General features: G+C 57.1%; 1 protein-coding gene across 1 annotated transcript; it reads left to right on the top strand.

Moving 5' to 3' along the window:
- The first annotated feature begins 1115 nt into the window (after positions 1-1115).
- SAMD10 (sterile alpha motif domain containing 10) lies at positions 1116-7939 on the top strand. Its single transcript, XM_065645869.1, has 5 exons — positions 1116-1185; positions 3278-3462; positions 5783-5951; positions 7087-7227; positions 7875-7939. The coding sequence occupies exons 1-5, from the start codon at positions 1116-1118 to the stop codon at positions 7937-7939; spliced, it is 630 nt and encodes a 209-aa protein (XP_065501941.1).
- Positions 7940-16796: the final 8857 nt, after the last annotated feature.

Below are 16796 nucleotides of genomic sequence, written 5' to 3'. Positions count from 1 at the left end.
CCTCTCTCCCAGCAGTGGCTGCTGCCGCTCTGAGCTTCTCCAGTGCTCACGTTTCACCAGCCATAAAAGTGTCTGGAGAGGGAAAGACAAGGAGCGGTGATGTGCCAAGGGAGGGGAGGGAGCGATGTCTGTCCCTGCCGCTGCCGCAGACCCTCTCCTGCCACTCAGGGCAGGTGGCGGCTGGTCCCCCTGCAGTGACTCAGCCCCTGGTGTCCCCCTCCATCCATCCTGTGTGGATGGAGAGGTGCCCAAAATGGATCAAAGAGCCACCAAGAGAAAAGGAGCTGGTGGCAACTCCCCAGCCTGTGAGCAGGCGGTGGGGTGTCCATCGCTCAGGGCTGCCGGACAAGCCACAGGGACCACGGAGCAGCTCACAGGGACACGGAAAGGTGGGGGCACAAGGGCCATTTGGGGACTGGAGCTGAGCTCTTCCCTCTCTGCCTGAGCTGGGGCTCAGCTGGCCCAAAGGTTCCTGCTGCTCCATTTCAAGGTGCCGTTCCCTGTGCCCAGCACAGCATTTGCTCACTGACCCACGCTGCCAGCTGTGGGCAACCCGGCTCTGCCCGCACCCCAACATTGCCACAACCACAACAGCTTCAGCCAGGTGCTGGAGCAGACACTGCTGAGCCCCAGGAAGGATGCTCATTGCCACGTTCCCTCTTTTCTTTTCCTCTTGCATCCCAAACACCCCAAGCCATCCGTGATCCCATTGCTGCCACGGCTCCACTCAGCCCCAGGGCACTTTGATGCCCAGCGGGTCTGTCATCCCCCATGACACCCCCTCCAGGCTCCCTGTCCCTCCCAGTGCCAGCTGGTCCTGCCACAGGATTAGGTGGGAGCACACGGGGAAAATGCCAAGCATCTCTCCGGATCAAACGCCCACGGGGTGATGGCGAGGGGGTGTAATCTGCCCCCCCTCCCCGTGCGAGGCCGGCTGGGGGCTGCCCGACGCCAGAGCTGGGGTGAGCGCGCAGGCAGCGTATCTTGGCAGCGAGAGGGAGGCGATCGGGGGAGTCAGTCAGGTGTGGACGAGGTATGAGGGGAGGCAGGGATGGAGCCACGCTGGTGACAGCCGGTGCTGCCGGGCGCTTGCACGCATCCCTCCTCCTGCCGAGATGCAGCAGGGCCGGCCATCCCTCTGCTGCGTCTCCACCATCCGCAGCTCGCAGGGTGCACCCGAGCCAGGTGAGGGGGGCTGCAGGGCATGGCTGGGGGGCTACAGGGCAGGACTGGGGGCTGCAGGGCTGGGAGAGGGAGTGGGAGATGCTGCGTGTGCATCCTCGGCTGGCAGTCACAGCCACCGGCTTGGCAGAAAGAGGAGCGGAGGGGATGGAGGGCGACCGGGTGCTCATGGTGTTGCTGTGGCTGCTCCAGTGCAGGGCACGGGAAGGAGAGGAGACCCCGTGCCCAAGGCCATCCCCATGTCCCTGCTGTGAGGCTCATGTGCCCCCACCATTCCCTTCCCTGGCTCAGCACCCCCTGTCTTCACCCGCACCGGGTCCTGCCGGGTGATGGGGCTGTCGGGACCGAGGGCTGGGCTGGGGGAGCAGGAGGCTGCCGAGGAGCTGCTGGTGGGGCTGACGGGGGATTGGGGCTCCAGGGCAGCCACTGTCTGCCCCAACAGGAGCGATGCCACCAGTGTTCCCAGCCCTGCCTGTCTTCTCGCTTGCTTTTCCCTTCCTCTTTCACCCTTCTCTCCCATCTGCTCTTGCTCTGGCTCTCTTGCCTCGAGCCGTGTTTGCTGGAGGAGCGTGGACACCACATCCAGATGCTCTATATCCCCTATGGATGTAGGTGCTAATGATGGCCAGAACCCTGTTCCCATATCTGTCCCCGGTGCCCAGCAGGACGGGCAGCTCTCAGCTCGGGGGTAACCCAGCACGGCTACGGCAGGGCTGGAGTTCGGGGTGCCAGGGGCAGGACAGCTGGGAGCATCTTGGGCATCCTTGGCTGGAGGGAGCACAACCTGCCGCCGTCCCCACCCACCAGGTCTGGGGTGTCTGAGGCTTTAGGAAGCCATCAGAGACATGTCCATCGCCTGTGATAGGCACAGAGAGCACACCACCAGCCCTGCTTGACACCGAACACCTCCGTGGATCTCCCTTGTGTTCTGTAAAACCCCTCGCTTCTCCTGCCTCAGTTTCCCCATGGCAACACTTATCACTGGGTGTGTTTAAGGAGCAAGGTAGTGTGATGTGGTCTAGATAACCTGGGACACACGAACACATTAACGACGGTTTCCTGCTCCATTTTGACTTCTTTTGGCTGGTTTGTCTCCTCTTGCGTGACGGTGTGCTTGAAACCTCTTTGAAACCTCTTTGAAACTTCTTTGAAACCTCTTCCCTCTTAAAACCAACTAATTATGAAAACAAGCTGCAGTGAGTTTTCTCCAGCCCTTCTGCTCTGCCGGGGTGGGTTATCCCAGGAGTGGGTTATCCCAGGGGCGAGTTATCCCTGAAAGTGGATCTCTGTCGGTCACTGCTCCACTTTTGGTGGTTTCGAGGGAGCAGGTGAGCTGGGGGATGCTCTAGACTTTGCTCCTGTGGATCAGCGCTGCTTATCTCAAGCCAGTTGGCTTTTATCCGGAGCAGACGGCTGCCTGAGCCCCTAATACCCCCTCTCGTCCTCCCACAGCAGCCGGGTCACTTCAGCCCCCTCCAAAGCAAAGGTTTGCATCCTCACTGAACACTGTGAGAGCATTAAAACACATCGGGTGAAGGACAGAAACCCTTTATTGTGGGTAAATGGATCTCTTTGGGCCATCAGAGATGGACTGGCAGGTGTTTCGCCATCACTTGGGTGCACAGGTTTGTGCAACCACCCCCGAGCAGCCACAGGCTGTGCTGGGAGGGATACACACCAACCTGCGTCCCTTTCTCCATCAGGTTGCCCAGGTGGGCTTTATCTTCTCCTCATTCCTCTGTGGTGGAAGTTTAATGTCAGCCTGGTCCATAGAAAGTGGCTTGTCCCCTTCGTCCCCTCCCAGCAGTGACGAGCAGGAGGTTGTCACCACAAGGTCCCCACAGCTGCTGGGCGGGCGGGTGTCACGACAAGCATCGCTCGTGGGGTTTGTCTGGGCAAATGTCTTGTCAGCACCAGCCGGTGGGTTCGTGGGCTGATGGATCTTCTCCCTGGCAATGGGAAGGGAAGATGGAGGGGGGAGATTTTGGCAGTGCCGAGCTCAGCAGGTCCTGTGGGGTAGAAAAGACATTTTTGCGTGCCTGAGCATGGGGTGGAGGGGAACTGTGGCCATGTCTCACGCCCCTTCCCCCCTCAGCTGCTGCTGCTCACTTCAGCTTCTGCCGCAGCCTCCTGGAGCACACGGTCTCAGCCGAAAACCTCAACTACCGCCTGCAGAGGAACCCGGGCAGCAGCCTCACCTGGCACGACGGCCGCAGCCAGCGGCCCGACGGTGGCCGCCCCGTCAAGCTCCTGCGGCAGCCGGGCACCGAGGGCTCACAGGTACCTGCCGGGCTCCCCCAAACCCCCTGGGGATGCCCAGGGGAACGTGGCTCCTCGTGTCCCCCCGTGTCCCCCCGCATCCCACCTATTCCCTGCAGGAGTGTCTCTTCTTTCTCTGCAGGATCAGGCCTTCAGATCCCATTTTGCTGCAAGCCCTAGTGATTACTGGGCATTTAATTATAGTGATATATATAAATATAATAATTATTATCATGAGGCTAGGGTGAGCTCTGTGCATCCCCTCCCCTCCACACCTGGAGCTGCCACTTGAGACAATTTCGCAGTAAATGTGCTAGTGCCAAATTCCTTGTAATGCCTTAAAATCTCTGAGTGTGTGAGTATGTCTTAGCCAGGTTTGGATCATTCACCTCCTAAAATTCTGAACTTATTAATGAGGCTGTGAGCTGAAGGTTTCCAGCCACTTGCCTCTGCGTGGCCGTGGAAAGGAGCATCTCCCCGGTGAGCGGCTCCCAGTGCTTCCCACCCACCCTGGGAGCAGCGATCAGAGGCAGCACATCCAGCCTCCCAGGGGCATTTAGGGGCGAGAAAGGCTTTAATTTTGCCATAAGGAGGAAAAACACCAAGAGAAGGGAGATGATGGGAGTTGCTCCATGCAGCTCACAGGGATGGCTCCCCGCCACCAGCTCCCCCCAGCCGCCTCCTGCCTCCCCATGGAGCATCCCCGAGCCCTCCTCCCTGCTCTCCTCTACACCGGCACTCGATATTCACGGCTGAGAGTTTATCAGAGTGACAGCACAGCTCAGCCGGCTGGAAAACGAGCCTGTGATTCATTACACCTCCCCTGCCCTCCCAGGGAGTGCAGGGGCTCGCTTGGGGACCCACCGGGGTGGCTTCGCCAGCCACAGGGGACAATGTGCCCCGAGCTGGCAGCGTGGGGTGTGGGGATGCTGAGATGGGTCGCCAGCACAGGGCTGTGTCTGATGGGCGAAGCGCTTGCAGACGTGAGCTTGCCCAGGGAAATTGCAGGTTATTTGTCACCTCCTCGCCCGTGCCTCAGAGGGTTAGTTGAGTAATAGCTGCGGGAAGCTCGCGGGAAGCTCACGGGGAGCTCGCTGCTATTTCCCCCAGCCCCTCCACTTCTCATCATTGCCTGCTAGTGAACCCAGAGCAAATCACCTCCTCCTCCCCACGCTCGCTCAGCCGAGTGTGAAGCAGCCGAGCGGCCGGCGCAGGCTGGGGCTGCTCCCGCGGGCAGGCGGCGCCCGGGATGTGTCTGGGGGGGCCGGGCAGCTGCCGGGGGTTCCCCCAAAGGTGAGGGTTTGGTTGGGAAACCAAATCGTGTGCATTGTCTATCGCATTTTCCATCTGCTTTGGAGATGCACTCCTTGGTTATTAATTTGTGGCCTCCCACCTTTATCTTCTTCTCTCTCACTCCAATGTCCCCAGCTGCCACAGGGGAGCTCTGCTTGAGGAAAAGTCCCTTTCCAAGCCCAAAATCTCCCCCAAGGGGAACAGCAGCCCCTGCGAGGCTGGCTGGGCTCGGCAGGGCGAGCGATGCCCTGGACCCCACTGCCCTGCGCTGCCTCCTCTCTGGCATCTCGCAGGGATGTGCCACTAGTTTCAATAACCACAGGATGTCTGGAGTCCCTGTCACACTAATTATCTCCGCTGCTCTATTAGGCATGCTTAATTAGCCAATGTTCGCACATGGAGGTTGACATTGGCATAGCACAGTCCAAGCGCTGTCAACCTTTCCCATGCTGGTACGTCCCCGCGCCGGCTGCTGCTTCTGCCATGTCCCTGGGTGCTGCTTCCCGGGGATTTCTGGTGGGGATGGCTTTGCACCAGTACTGAATATCTGGTGGGGATGGCTTTGCACCAGAACCGAATTCTGACTGGGATTGGCTTTGCACCAGTGCCCACTGCCCCCTGGGACCTCGTTGGTTCCATCCCCATTGAGAGCTTCTCCCTTCTCTGCCTTGCAATGGGGGGTCCCTGAAGACCCCCGGGGTGTCTCATGAGCCTGTGTGATGCTCTGCTGGGCTGGGACACACATAGGGGACAGGGACCAGGGCTCTTGTCTGCAGCAGGAGGACTCGGGGGGCTTCTGGATGTGGGGTCTGTGTAGGGCAGGACCCAAAAATTGGACCCCACGCCCGGTCTCCCCACCTCCCTTCCCACCTCCTCTGATGCTGCTATTTCGGGGTGAGCCCAGAGATTCCCGAGGGTGCAAAGCCAAACTCTGTCGGTGTCACCACAGTCCAGCATCCCCCCAACACCCCCATGGGCTGACATCCCGTGGCATTTTCCTCCTGGCAGGGTTGATCCCCACTAACCCCCCCGCCTCCTGCTCCTCCAGGGCCGTGGCTGTGACCACTATGGCATCTACCACACCAGCCCCACGCTGGGCAGCCTGGCCAAGCCGGTGGTGCTCTGGAGCCAGCAGGATGTGTGCAAATGGCTGAAGAAGCACTGTCCGCACAACTATCTCGCCTACGTCGAGGCGTTCGCCCACCACGCCATCACAGGTACAGGGACACCCCCACTAATCACTGGGATGAATTGCCATTAGCACGTGCTGCTGGGAAGTAGCGGTTTGGAGGGTCATGGTTTGGAAGGCAGATGTACCCCCAGTTTCTGTCCCCTCTCCCCACGGAGATGCCGCTGGGGTGAGAGCCACCCCCGGGGCTTGGGGACACTCACCCTGACTGGGCAGGAGGCATCTGCCACCGGCATGAGCTCCAGGACAGGCTGGGTGTTCTTTAAAATGAGCATAAATTGCCCAGAGGAGACTGCGGTTTGTAAGATGGGAGAGAGTCGTCTTCTCACCTGGATTAATATAATAAGAATATTTTTATAGTTTTTTATATACTAAATATTTTTGCAGAAGAGGAAAAATTTCTACTCAGCTGGAGTCCAAGTTGCAAATGTCTTTGTCCAGGTTTAAGTACAACTCCCAGTCAAGTCCTTGGAGGAGGATTACCTCTGGGATCTGCTCCCTCCCCTTTTGCCCCCTGGGGACAGTGGCTTTGACTTCTACATATGAGCATCGTGCCGGTCCAACCATGACGTGCATGGCCGGGCAGAGCTCAGCCAGGGCCAGGAGAACGTGACAGGGACAGGAGCACAGGAGCTGCCCGGGAGGGATGCAAACCCTAATGCAAGAGCTCGGCCAGCCCTTGCAGGGGAAACAAAGGCAGCATTAGCAAATGGACCCTGGGAAACAAGGACAAAAGCTGGTTGTAAATCTCTAATAGCTCCCGGACTGGAGGAGAGTGGCTCGCTGGGGGTAGTGGTGCCAACACTAATGCATTTTGATGGGTACCCCCGTTCCCCCAGGACGGCCAGCCTGTGCGGGGACAGTGCGCTCGGATAAAACATCTTCTGATGCGGGAGGTGGAGTGGAGAAATGGAAAGCTCCAGCCTGCGGGGCTGGGTGATGTGATTGCTGAAGCCAGTACCTGTCCTGAGGCTGGGGACCTCAAGCCACCAACCTCCGAAAGTGGGGCCACCTTCGAGGCTTCCCCATCCCTGTGGGTCCAGGTGGTGAAAGAGCATTTTAGGATTTCTTCCCTTTCCCCCTCTTCATTTTTGCATGAAGATGGGCTCCCGTTTGAGTTACACGTTTGCCATGCTGGGCACTGAGCCACGCTGTGTTTGCAGGTCGGGCGCTGCTGCGGCTGAACGGGGAGAAGCTGCAGCGCATGGGCATCGTGCACGAGGCACAGCGGCAGGAGGTTCTGCAGCAGGTCCTGCAGCTCCAGGTGCGCGAGGAGGTCCGGAACCTGCAGCTGCTCAGCCAAGGTAAGGCCGGCGGGAGGCCGAGTGGGGAGAGGAGCTGCGGAGCCAAACCCCGGGGTGGTTGTGTCCCTCCTGCCACCGTTCGGATGGGAGGGGAGTGTCTGGGTGGCCACGAAAGCCAGAGGCACCAAACTACATGTTGCTGGTGCAAGTGCAGCCCATGCTGTGGGTGGGATGGGGTGTGGAGCGCAGGGTGGGGTGAACGGGACGGGGTTGTGGTGCACTTGGATCAACTGTGGCGCACAGACTGTGCACAGGGATGGGTTATGGTGCACAGGTTATGGTGCACAGGGATCAGTTATAGTGCACAGGGATAGGTTGTGGTGCACAGGCATTGGTGCACAGGGATGGGTGGTGGTGCACGGGGATCAATTATGGTGCACAGGTTGTGGTGCACAAGTTATGGTGCACAGGGATAGGTTGTGGTGCACAGATTGTGATGCAAGGGATGGGTTGTGGTGCATGGGGCCAGGGGGCTGTGCACAGCACAAAATGCATTAGTGGCATTTTGCAGGGAAGGGACAGGATTCTCTGGGGCTGGCAGTGGGTGGGCTGGAACGTACCACCCTGCAGGCCGTTTATTCCTTCCTCTCCCGCCTTGTTCCAGCCTCTTTTGGAAATGTCTCCTAGCTGATCCGTCTGTTTGGCAGATTGTACCAACACTGTGAACCGAGCACCTCTGGGATGGGCTGTGCCTCGCCGATATGAGACCTGAACCGCACGCTCAGAATACGAAGAGACAGCTTCCCAGCCGCGCCGGGGCTTCTCTCCCACTTCTTCTCTCTCTTTCTTTTTTTATGACTACATTTCTGTGCAGAGATGGGAGGTTTCCTCCAGCAGACGTGGCTCTTGGCTGGAGGAAAATTAGCAAAACAGCCTCTGGGACAGATGAACTTTTGCCCACCTGAGCCTGACAGTTCACAGGGAAAGAGATGGAAAAAAGGAGGTGATGACGGGCAGGGCTCAGCACTGCGGACAAATCCAGCGCAGTTATTCCCGGGATGGCTTAGAGCCATGCACGGGAAGGTGAAGCCTTATACACATGGGCGACATCCCAGCACCTGGCAGCTCATGTCCGTACCTCGGAGCTTATTTAGGGAGATTTAATTTTCTCTTCAGACTGGGCTGTCTTCCAGCGTCCTAGGAGGTAACATTATCAGTAGCAAACAAGACGACCCTACGAGCCAAAAAAAAATTAAAAGTGGGGCCAAGTCACCAGCACCGGGCTTCGCTTGGTGAGTTAAGAAGGGAGCTGAGTCATCGGAGCTGGAAAATCCGGGAGCAGTGGCAGGCTGGATGCGCCGGGAGGGTGTCATGGCCTGAGGGAGCTGTGCCAGGAGCTCGTCCTTCGTCCCTCCTCGTTTGCAGGCAGCCGAGGAGCCGATGCGGGGCCGGGTGGCAGCAGCCGGGGATGCTGGGGCCGGTGTGGGGGCTGCCTGGCTGAGGATGGTGGCTCCTGGGTGCCAGGTCCCCGCGGTGCCCAGTCGTGCTCCCTCCAGTGCCCTCTGCGGTCCCACCAGCTCTTTGCAGAGCTCTGCTCCTCTGGGCATTTGCTGATGTTCATCCCGACCTCCTGCCCAGGGGCTGGTGACGGTGTCACCAAACCCTGACACCACCCCGATGACCCAGCTTATTTACTGTTACAGCCCCTCCCACCACCCAAACCCCCTGTCTGCAGCCACAAACCGCTTGTGCAGGCAGGTAAGGAACAACCAAGGCTCTGGGGACGGGGTGGACGCTGTCATCTGCCCATGTTCCCCCTCTGGTGATGAGGGCAGGGCTGTGAGGGCAGGTGGGGGGTCTCAAAACGACAGCACCACAAAGCCCTTGGGGCACTGGCAGGGACGTGTGGCAGGTCGTGGTGGCCCCCCTGGCCAGGGACCCACCCGCCTGCTCCTCTGCTGGTAATAAAATAAAAGACTGTTATTTTAACTTGCTGCTCTTCTGATTCTTCCCACACCTGAACGTGCGCCGTGGGTTTAGTCCCCCAGCCCTTCCTGGGGATGCTCAGGATGTGTCCACAGCCCTAAATTCCCTGGGACAATCACCTCCATGGGGACAGGGGTTCCTGCAGGAACAAGCCTCAGCCTGGGGGTCTCCTGGTATTTAAATCCCCTCCTAGCTCCGCAGAACAACTGCAGAAATGAGAATTAAGAAGCTGCCAGGGGGATTTGGGGTTGTAGTTACCACTCCAGTGCAGGTGACGGCTCATGGCAAAGCAAAGGTCTCCAAAGCTCATCTGTGAGAGTCATTACTCCGGCTAACAAGCTCTGCTAAATGGGAAAGGATATCATGGGGCTGTGGGCAGGATTAAGGAAGTGGAGTTGTTTGCTGGCATGGGACAGCATCAGCCCAATGTCATCCCTGTCCCATCCCTGTCCCATCTCAGTGACACTGCTCCCAGTGAAGAGCTGGAAGATCTCCATGGGTGTGGGATCAAAGAGGAGCTGAAAACAAGCTGTTTGCCCACGACTAGCAAAAATTGTGATTGCACCCAAAGGTTTTTAGTCTGCCCCCCTGAAATCCCCAAGAAAGGCTGTTCGCAGAGCCCTTGAGGCAGCATCCCTGGGAGGTGCTGGGTGTCGGGTTGCGGGTGAGGAACATCGTTAGAGGGAGATGCTGAGCTGCTCTCCGGAGCTCCCGAGCTGTGCGGGGGGACAAGTGGCTTCTCCAGGCTGCAGCTCTGGACTGTGCTCACCCAGCAAGTTTGTGATGGTTTTGCTTGAAATGCAGCTGGGGTGCACAAAGTGGTGCTGGGGCTGCCCCTGACCCCCCGGCAAAGGCAGGGTGTGCTCCCAAAGGTCCTGTCCCAAAGCCCAGCTGCTCCCGAGGGCGTGAGTCACCGTGGGACCTTCCGTGTGCTGTGACCACCAGCACTGGGCTGTGCTCCAGTTCCTCATCTGCATGGAAGGAAGGAGGCACAGAAGAAAGCAGAAACCTCAGCAGCGTGCTGTGCTGAAGCCCCACGCTTGTCCCCATCGGGGCGTCCCCCTGAGACCCTCCTGGCAGGACAGGGCTGGAGGCACTAGGTGACACAATGTCCATGGAGTAGGCAGGAGGATGCTGTCCTGTCTCCCAGCCTCTGCCCCAGTGGGGTATGTGCCACCTGTTCCTTCATCTCAGCGAGGATGGTGATGGTGAGAGCGTAGCATCCTTCCAGCCAGGCTCTGGACCAGTGTCTGGTGCCATCTAATGCCCTTGGCTTGTCCAAAGGGAACCTGGGGCTGGATTCTGCCCAGAGCAGCAGGGACACAGCCCCGAGCATGGGTTTGCCTTTGGTGGCTCTGGGCACACAGCAAAATCCATCAGCATGATGGCACCAAGGAAGCATCGTCCTCCACATGGGCTCCTGTGCTGGTGGGTGCTGCATCGGGTCCCTGGGCTAGAGAGAGGTAGGTGCTCACGTCTGAGAACCAGCTCTGTCACTCCTCAGCTTTTGCTGAGCAAGAAGAACACCTTCTATTTCTCTAGTACTTATCTGTCAGTGGTATTCCAGGCACTGCCCCAAAACAAACAGCACCAGACAATGAAACGCAGATGAATCAGGCTCACATTAATGCAATATTAAAACCAGACAACAATTAAAATAAACAGAAAACACCAGCAAGCTTAAATCCATGCCATGCAGCAGGCAGGAGGCTGCGGACAGCGGTACCAGGGCGAAGGGGCAGGTAACAGCAGCTATCGGAGAGCACGCGACTTTGCTGCCTTGGAGTAACTTTTTCTGCTTGGGGCAATTTTTTTGCAGTAAGCAGGACAAGGCACTGCTGGCATCAGAAATAGTGGCCAGCATCTTGTCTTATAAAGAAAAAATCCAGCAATCCCTTCCCAGTGGTAGGGGCAGTTTGCAGATTCTAGCATGGTTTTCAAGAAAAAAAAAAAAAGTGCCAGTACAGTTGTACATAGAAAATGCATGTCTAATTTGGACAAGTAATTACTGAGCCTGGCTTGATGATACAGATACCTCCAGCTCTGAAACACTGCTGATTGCGTCTCTGATTCAGGAAACGATTCCCACTCCTCAACATTGACGTTCCTGCTCGGCTGTGAGCGCAACCTGTGATTTCCCAGCTGTGTGGGGTGCAAGGACATGGTTTGCTGAGCAGAGAGGGACAGACGGATGGACGGCAGCTCCTGCCACGGGCTCTGCTAAACCGAGGCCACTTTGAATCTGAACACCAGTCCCTAGCAGATTACACGCTTGATCTAATTAGGAGTCTGTCTTCCCCTCAGGCGTCTGGGGCAGGTTACAAACCACCCCAAATCATCGCCTTTTTGATGCTCGTAGGCAGCTCCTTATGAAGTTTCTTGCACCTGCGGGCACCTGCAAGCACCACAGTAGGACAACAGGCAAGGAAACAGGAGGAATTCCAGTCACTGGTGGCACGTGCCACGTGTCGGGGCTACACAAGCCCCGGGGAAGATGGGGGGCACAGAGGCTGGGAGGGGGGCACTGGTGCTGGTGTAAATCAGAGCATCCCCAGGAGGTGTGAGCCCGGGGGGGACACAGAGAAACAGCTGCTCCTGGGATGCTCCGTCAGCCGCATCCTGGTGCTGGCAAACCTCCCGCTGCCTTTCCTGGAGCCCTGGTCCCCCTCCTGGCTACCTGGTGCCAGAGGACAAGACGGGGTTTGAGGACACACAGGGTCCTGCAGCCATCTCGGCACAAACCTTCTGCCCCAGCGTGTCCTCGCTGCACGTTCAGGACTAATCAATCTTGATTCATTGCTAATGAACTTGAGAATAGTGTTGGGATGGATCAGGTGCCACTCAGGGTGAGATGGATAATATAATTAAGATTTCCTCAAAGGTCCCGTCTTTCTTACCTTGTTAATTAAGCTGATGCGAGGCCCTCCATGCAGAATGCATAATGAGAGGCTGCCAGAGACAGAGCTGGCTGTTAGCGGGAGGTGATGCTGGGGGAATACCAGCCTTAACCACAGGGCTGGGGATATTTTGGCAACTCTTTGGGTGTTCAGTTTCCCCAGAGCGGTCAGGAGCTGATCTCTGCTGAGAAAATGCCACATTCTTTGCGCCACATTCTTTGCACCTCAAATACATTTGGACCAGGGATGCAGGAGGAGATAGAATCATAGAATCATTTTGGTTGGAAGAGACCCTTAAGATCATCGAGTCCAACCATAACCTAACTCTAGCACTAAAACGTGTCCCTAAGAAGCTCATCTATATGTCTTTTGGGATGAGCTGAGCATCACGGCAGAGCTTACAGCTTCCTAAAGCCCCAACCGTGGCACAGGGAGCAGGACATGGCCTGTGGGGAGGAGGGGAGGAGGGGATGCTGCTCCGCTCCCCGCGGCCAAGGCACATTTTTGGTACTTGCACTCTGGTGGTGACTTATGATGATGAATTAACAGCCTGTAATAAGGGTGACAGTTCCCTTAATTAGAAAGTATCAGAGCAGGGATAATTGCTTCATTTTGGTTTTTTCCTGCAGCACTCCGGCGGGGTTGGAGCAGGTCCCCGGGCTTGGTGGCACAAGGGGCAGCTCGGCACAGGGACAGGGTCTGGCAGGGCTGGAGGAAAGGGGGAGATGGCATTAACAGGCTGGGAACCCCAAAACGATGAGCCAAGCGAGGGCAGCGAGAGGCAGGAGCTGGGCAGCCCAGCCCAGGGCAGGCAGCAGGGCTGAGATAAAGAATTTGTTCCCAAATTAACATCATTTGGTTTGACCGGTGTTGTTCCCCAACCTGGATGCAGGACTGTCTTTGCTGCAAAAACAAGCCCTGCAGAAACATGTTGAAATATTTGCAGTATTTCACCTGGGCCTTTTTTGGAAGGGAAAGTTTCAGGCTTTGTTTTGGTACAACATTTCCAGACTGCGCCTTTGCACAGGCAGTTAGCGGAGGGCTCCAGTAAAATCCTTCAAACCCCCAAATCAAAATGAGCTGCTTTGCTTCCTGTCAGAGAATGGTTTTTTTTTAAAAACCAGGGGAGATTTGGGGGTTTTGCAGCCGCACAGCTTTGTCACCCCACAGTGCTCCCATCCTGTCCTGCACCCCTGCATCTCCCCACTGTCCCCATGGGGCTTTGGGTGCCCCAGGGACACGACCCCGTGACTCAGGGCTGTCCCCCACACCAATACAGCCCTGTAAATAATAAATAGCAGCTTTAGGGCTGCCAGGAGCTTCGTTTCTATCTGCAAGTAGGAGCATTTTTGTCCACAAACCTTCCCTCTTTGCACTGCAGCCATTTTGCTTTCTCGCCGTATCTAAAATTAAATCTGTTACAATTTTCTATTGCTCCTTTTTTTTTTCTTTTCCCCCTTTTGCTTATATCTGCTGAGTGCATTCAACCACAGAGAGGAAAAAAAAAAAAAAAATTTAAAAATGAAAAAAAAAAGTCATCAGCATAATTCATGGCCCGCACAGTCATCACGGGCTCCAGTTTCCAATCAGCAGCCCGGCTGCAGGAGGAGGGCTGGGGCTGGCGCGGATGCAGCTTCGCAAACCAGCAGCAATTCCCTCTTTGTTCCGGGATTGCTCTGCTTCAGACAAATCGGCCGCTGCACGGCCCGTCCTGCACATCAGAACTGGTCCAAGGGGCTTTGTACCCCCAAAATAACAGGGGATGGAGCAGCCACTGAGCGGGTTTGCAGGCTGTGGACCCGGCTGCCACTGTTATCCCAGGATAACGCCCTGGGAGACGTGGAAGTGCCGGATCCCCCAGCCTGGATCTGGGCATCACGGTTGTGCCCTTTCCATCACCCGTCTCTGCGTGGTGCGTGGAGCTCAGAGGATATGGGCCGAAGTCTGGGCTCCCAGTCCTTCCCAGTCCCTCCCAGTCACTCCCAGTCCCATGCACCGAGCATCCCGCTTTGCCCCTCAGCAGAGATGCCTCACACCGCCCCATGCACATAGCGTTTCACAGTTTTTGAGTCTCCAGAGCCAGCGACATGTGGAAGAGGCTCTGCAAACTCAGCATCCAGTTTTATTCTAACATATTCAAGGGTCTGAACGGCATTGCTGCAGCCAGTTGTGTTAATATGTGTTGTAAAGTTACTCGCCATGTAAGTGCCGGATCAGCCAGCCTCAATCTGTGCGAGGGGGACGGTCCTGGCTTCAAGTCCCAACACGCCCAGGAGGATCTGCAGCCAGAAAATCAGATTATTTCCTGCCTTTCCTGTAAGAGGGGGTTTTGCTCATTTCTAGTGTTTTTAACTCTTGCCCAGGTGTCTTTACAAGCCAGAACTGACCCTTGCTGGGGTACCCAGGGTTGATGTTGGGTCATGGGTGGGGGTTACGGGTGAGGGTCACGGCACTGGCTGCATCCCAGTGGACACGGGGACAGTTCTGGGAGACCCAGGGCAGCACTCTGCTCCCCACCAGCACAAGAGGCAGGAGAAGCGATGTCAGGAGCCCACGTAGGATGGCAGCACCTCACTGCACCCACGGCACGGCTGTCTCTGCTCTGATGGCAGCGGCAGGTGCTTCAAGGAGGCCGGGGTCCCCAGGGGGATGTGGTGCCTGCTCTGTGCCTCCCTGGGGACAGCAGAGCCGCAGGGATATCTGGTCCCTGGGTGACACTTGTCTGTCACCACCGAGCTAGGGGAAGGAAGGCTGATGTGTGCTTGTCCTGGGTGACACCCGCCTGGGTCACCCTGCTTCACCCCTGCTCGTTACAGGGGACAAGGACAGGTTTGCCAGCCCTGCCAAAGGCTGCCTTTAATACACCTGAACTTTCCCTGCCCTCTGGAGGAGGCAGAGCCTCCCACCCTGCCTGCGCTGCTGCCTCCAGCTTCTGCCTCTGCTCAGCCCAATGTGGGATGCAAAAGAGCAGCCAAACCAAATGAAACAGCCACTGTGGGGTGCCCGTTAAGATGGTCTGCATGCCAAGATTTATCTGATCCTGGCTATATAATTGCTTTTTCCCCCCTCTCCTCTTCCTGGGGCCCATATCAATTTAATTTACATACTTGGACTGCTTCATCCCCCGCTGCCAAGCACTTTCTGGGGTATTTACAGCCGCAGCGTGCGCCGGGCTGTCCCTGCTCTGCCTCCTCCTGCCCCGCACGTGGGGATGACAGGGATGCTCAGCACACACGGTCCCGTGCCCCACAGCACCATGCTGGTCTGCGAGGATGAGCTCTTGTCCACAACCCGCCACTGCAAGAAAGCCATGACACAGGAGGAAACACAATGGTTTCCTATGAGCATGTGAAGAAAGGCAGCACTGCTGCCCCTGCCACTATTCTTCCTCTTCCTCCTCCTCCTCCTCCTCCTCTTCCTCCTGCCCTTCCCAGCACAGCTCTTCCACACAGTACAGCCCTGTGCGTGAAACAAAGCTCCTCAGCATCTGCTTTACATTTGCTGTTCTTTTCAAGTCCATTCCTTGTGCCCTTCTCCTCCACTTAGCAGGGCCTGAACGTAGCGACTGTGGCTGCCTTTATATTGCATTATTTCCGAGTTTCTGTACTTCAACCAGCCTGCGGCCAGCTGCTCCCCTAGCCTCTGTGTAACTCCCTGGGTGGCTGGGCTCCCCAGCATCTTCATCTCACCCTCACCTTCCTCCTCAAGATGCAAAATCACACTTTGCACTTACAGAAAATGAAAGCCGTGGCACTTTTGTGCATGTGTGCGCGCGCACACGTGCGTGTTCCCCACTGGCCCACGTGCCTGGGGTGGCCATCGAGATGCCGCAGGGACAAGTGAAGGTGACTGGGCACCATTTGCAGCCTTATAGCAAGGAGATTTTGAAGGCACTGACGATGCTAACAGCCCTACCAGGCAGCTGCCTTCCTGCCTGCTCAGGTTGGCCGCTCTCCGGGCAGGCAGCTCGCTGGCTGGGAAGTGAAGCTGCCTCAGTATGCCTCATTTTATACAAAGAAGGTGGGTTGTGCCCGTCCCTCCCACCCCGCTGATCTCCCTCCGCTCCGCCGATAATAATACCTTGCAATTACACAAAGCTTTCCCTGCTCTCTGCAGACATTAATTAAGCTCTTTCCCCACAATGGAGACAAAGAGGGGAACTGTGGGGAAACTCCCAACTTGGGTTGGGTTTTTTTCGCTTTGATTTTGCGTGGCCATGCCATAGGGCCTCCCGATTCCCAGTGGCACCGCGTGAGCCACGTGCTGGTGATGGTGGTGCAGGGTGGCCCCAACAGCAACGGCCACGCTGGGTTTTACTCTCAAAATTTTGAGATTGGGCAGAATTCATCTGTTTTTCCCTAATTTCCAGGCAGCTGTGGCCACACGGTTGGTGCTGCTGGATGCCGACGCCGCTGTGCATTCCTGGTGCGGGTAACCAAGGCTGACTCTGCCCTGTGGCACCTTCCCAGGTGCCACTGGCTCTGCAGGGGTGATACCCCAAGCCTGGGAGCCAGGAAAGCTGGACCGTGCTGCAGGCACCACCCCGGCCTCGCACCAAGCCTTGTCCCCAGGAGCAGGGGTGGCTTTGCAAGGGCACCCTCAGCATCCTGCACCGCGGGGTCAGAGCCGGGGTGGATGGGCAGAGCACCCTGCCTGCACCCCGGAGGGCAGGATGACAGGCAGGACGCTCTGGAGGAGAGGGTCACAAGCAGGAAAACTCGCCTGCATGTGGCACAGGGCAGGACG

The sequence above is a fragment of the Caloenas nicobarica genome, chromosome 15 (assembly GCF_036013445.1).
Source record: "Caloenas nicobarica isolate bCalNic1 chromosome 15, bCalNic1.hap1, whole genome shotgun sequence".
Lineage (NCBI taxonomy): Eukaryota > Metazoa > Chordata > Aves > Columbiformes > Columbidae > Caloenas > Caloenas nicobarica.
This window is presented reverse-complemented; position numbering and strand designations above follow the sequence as displayed.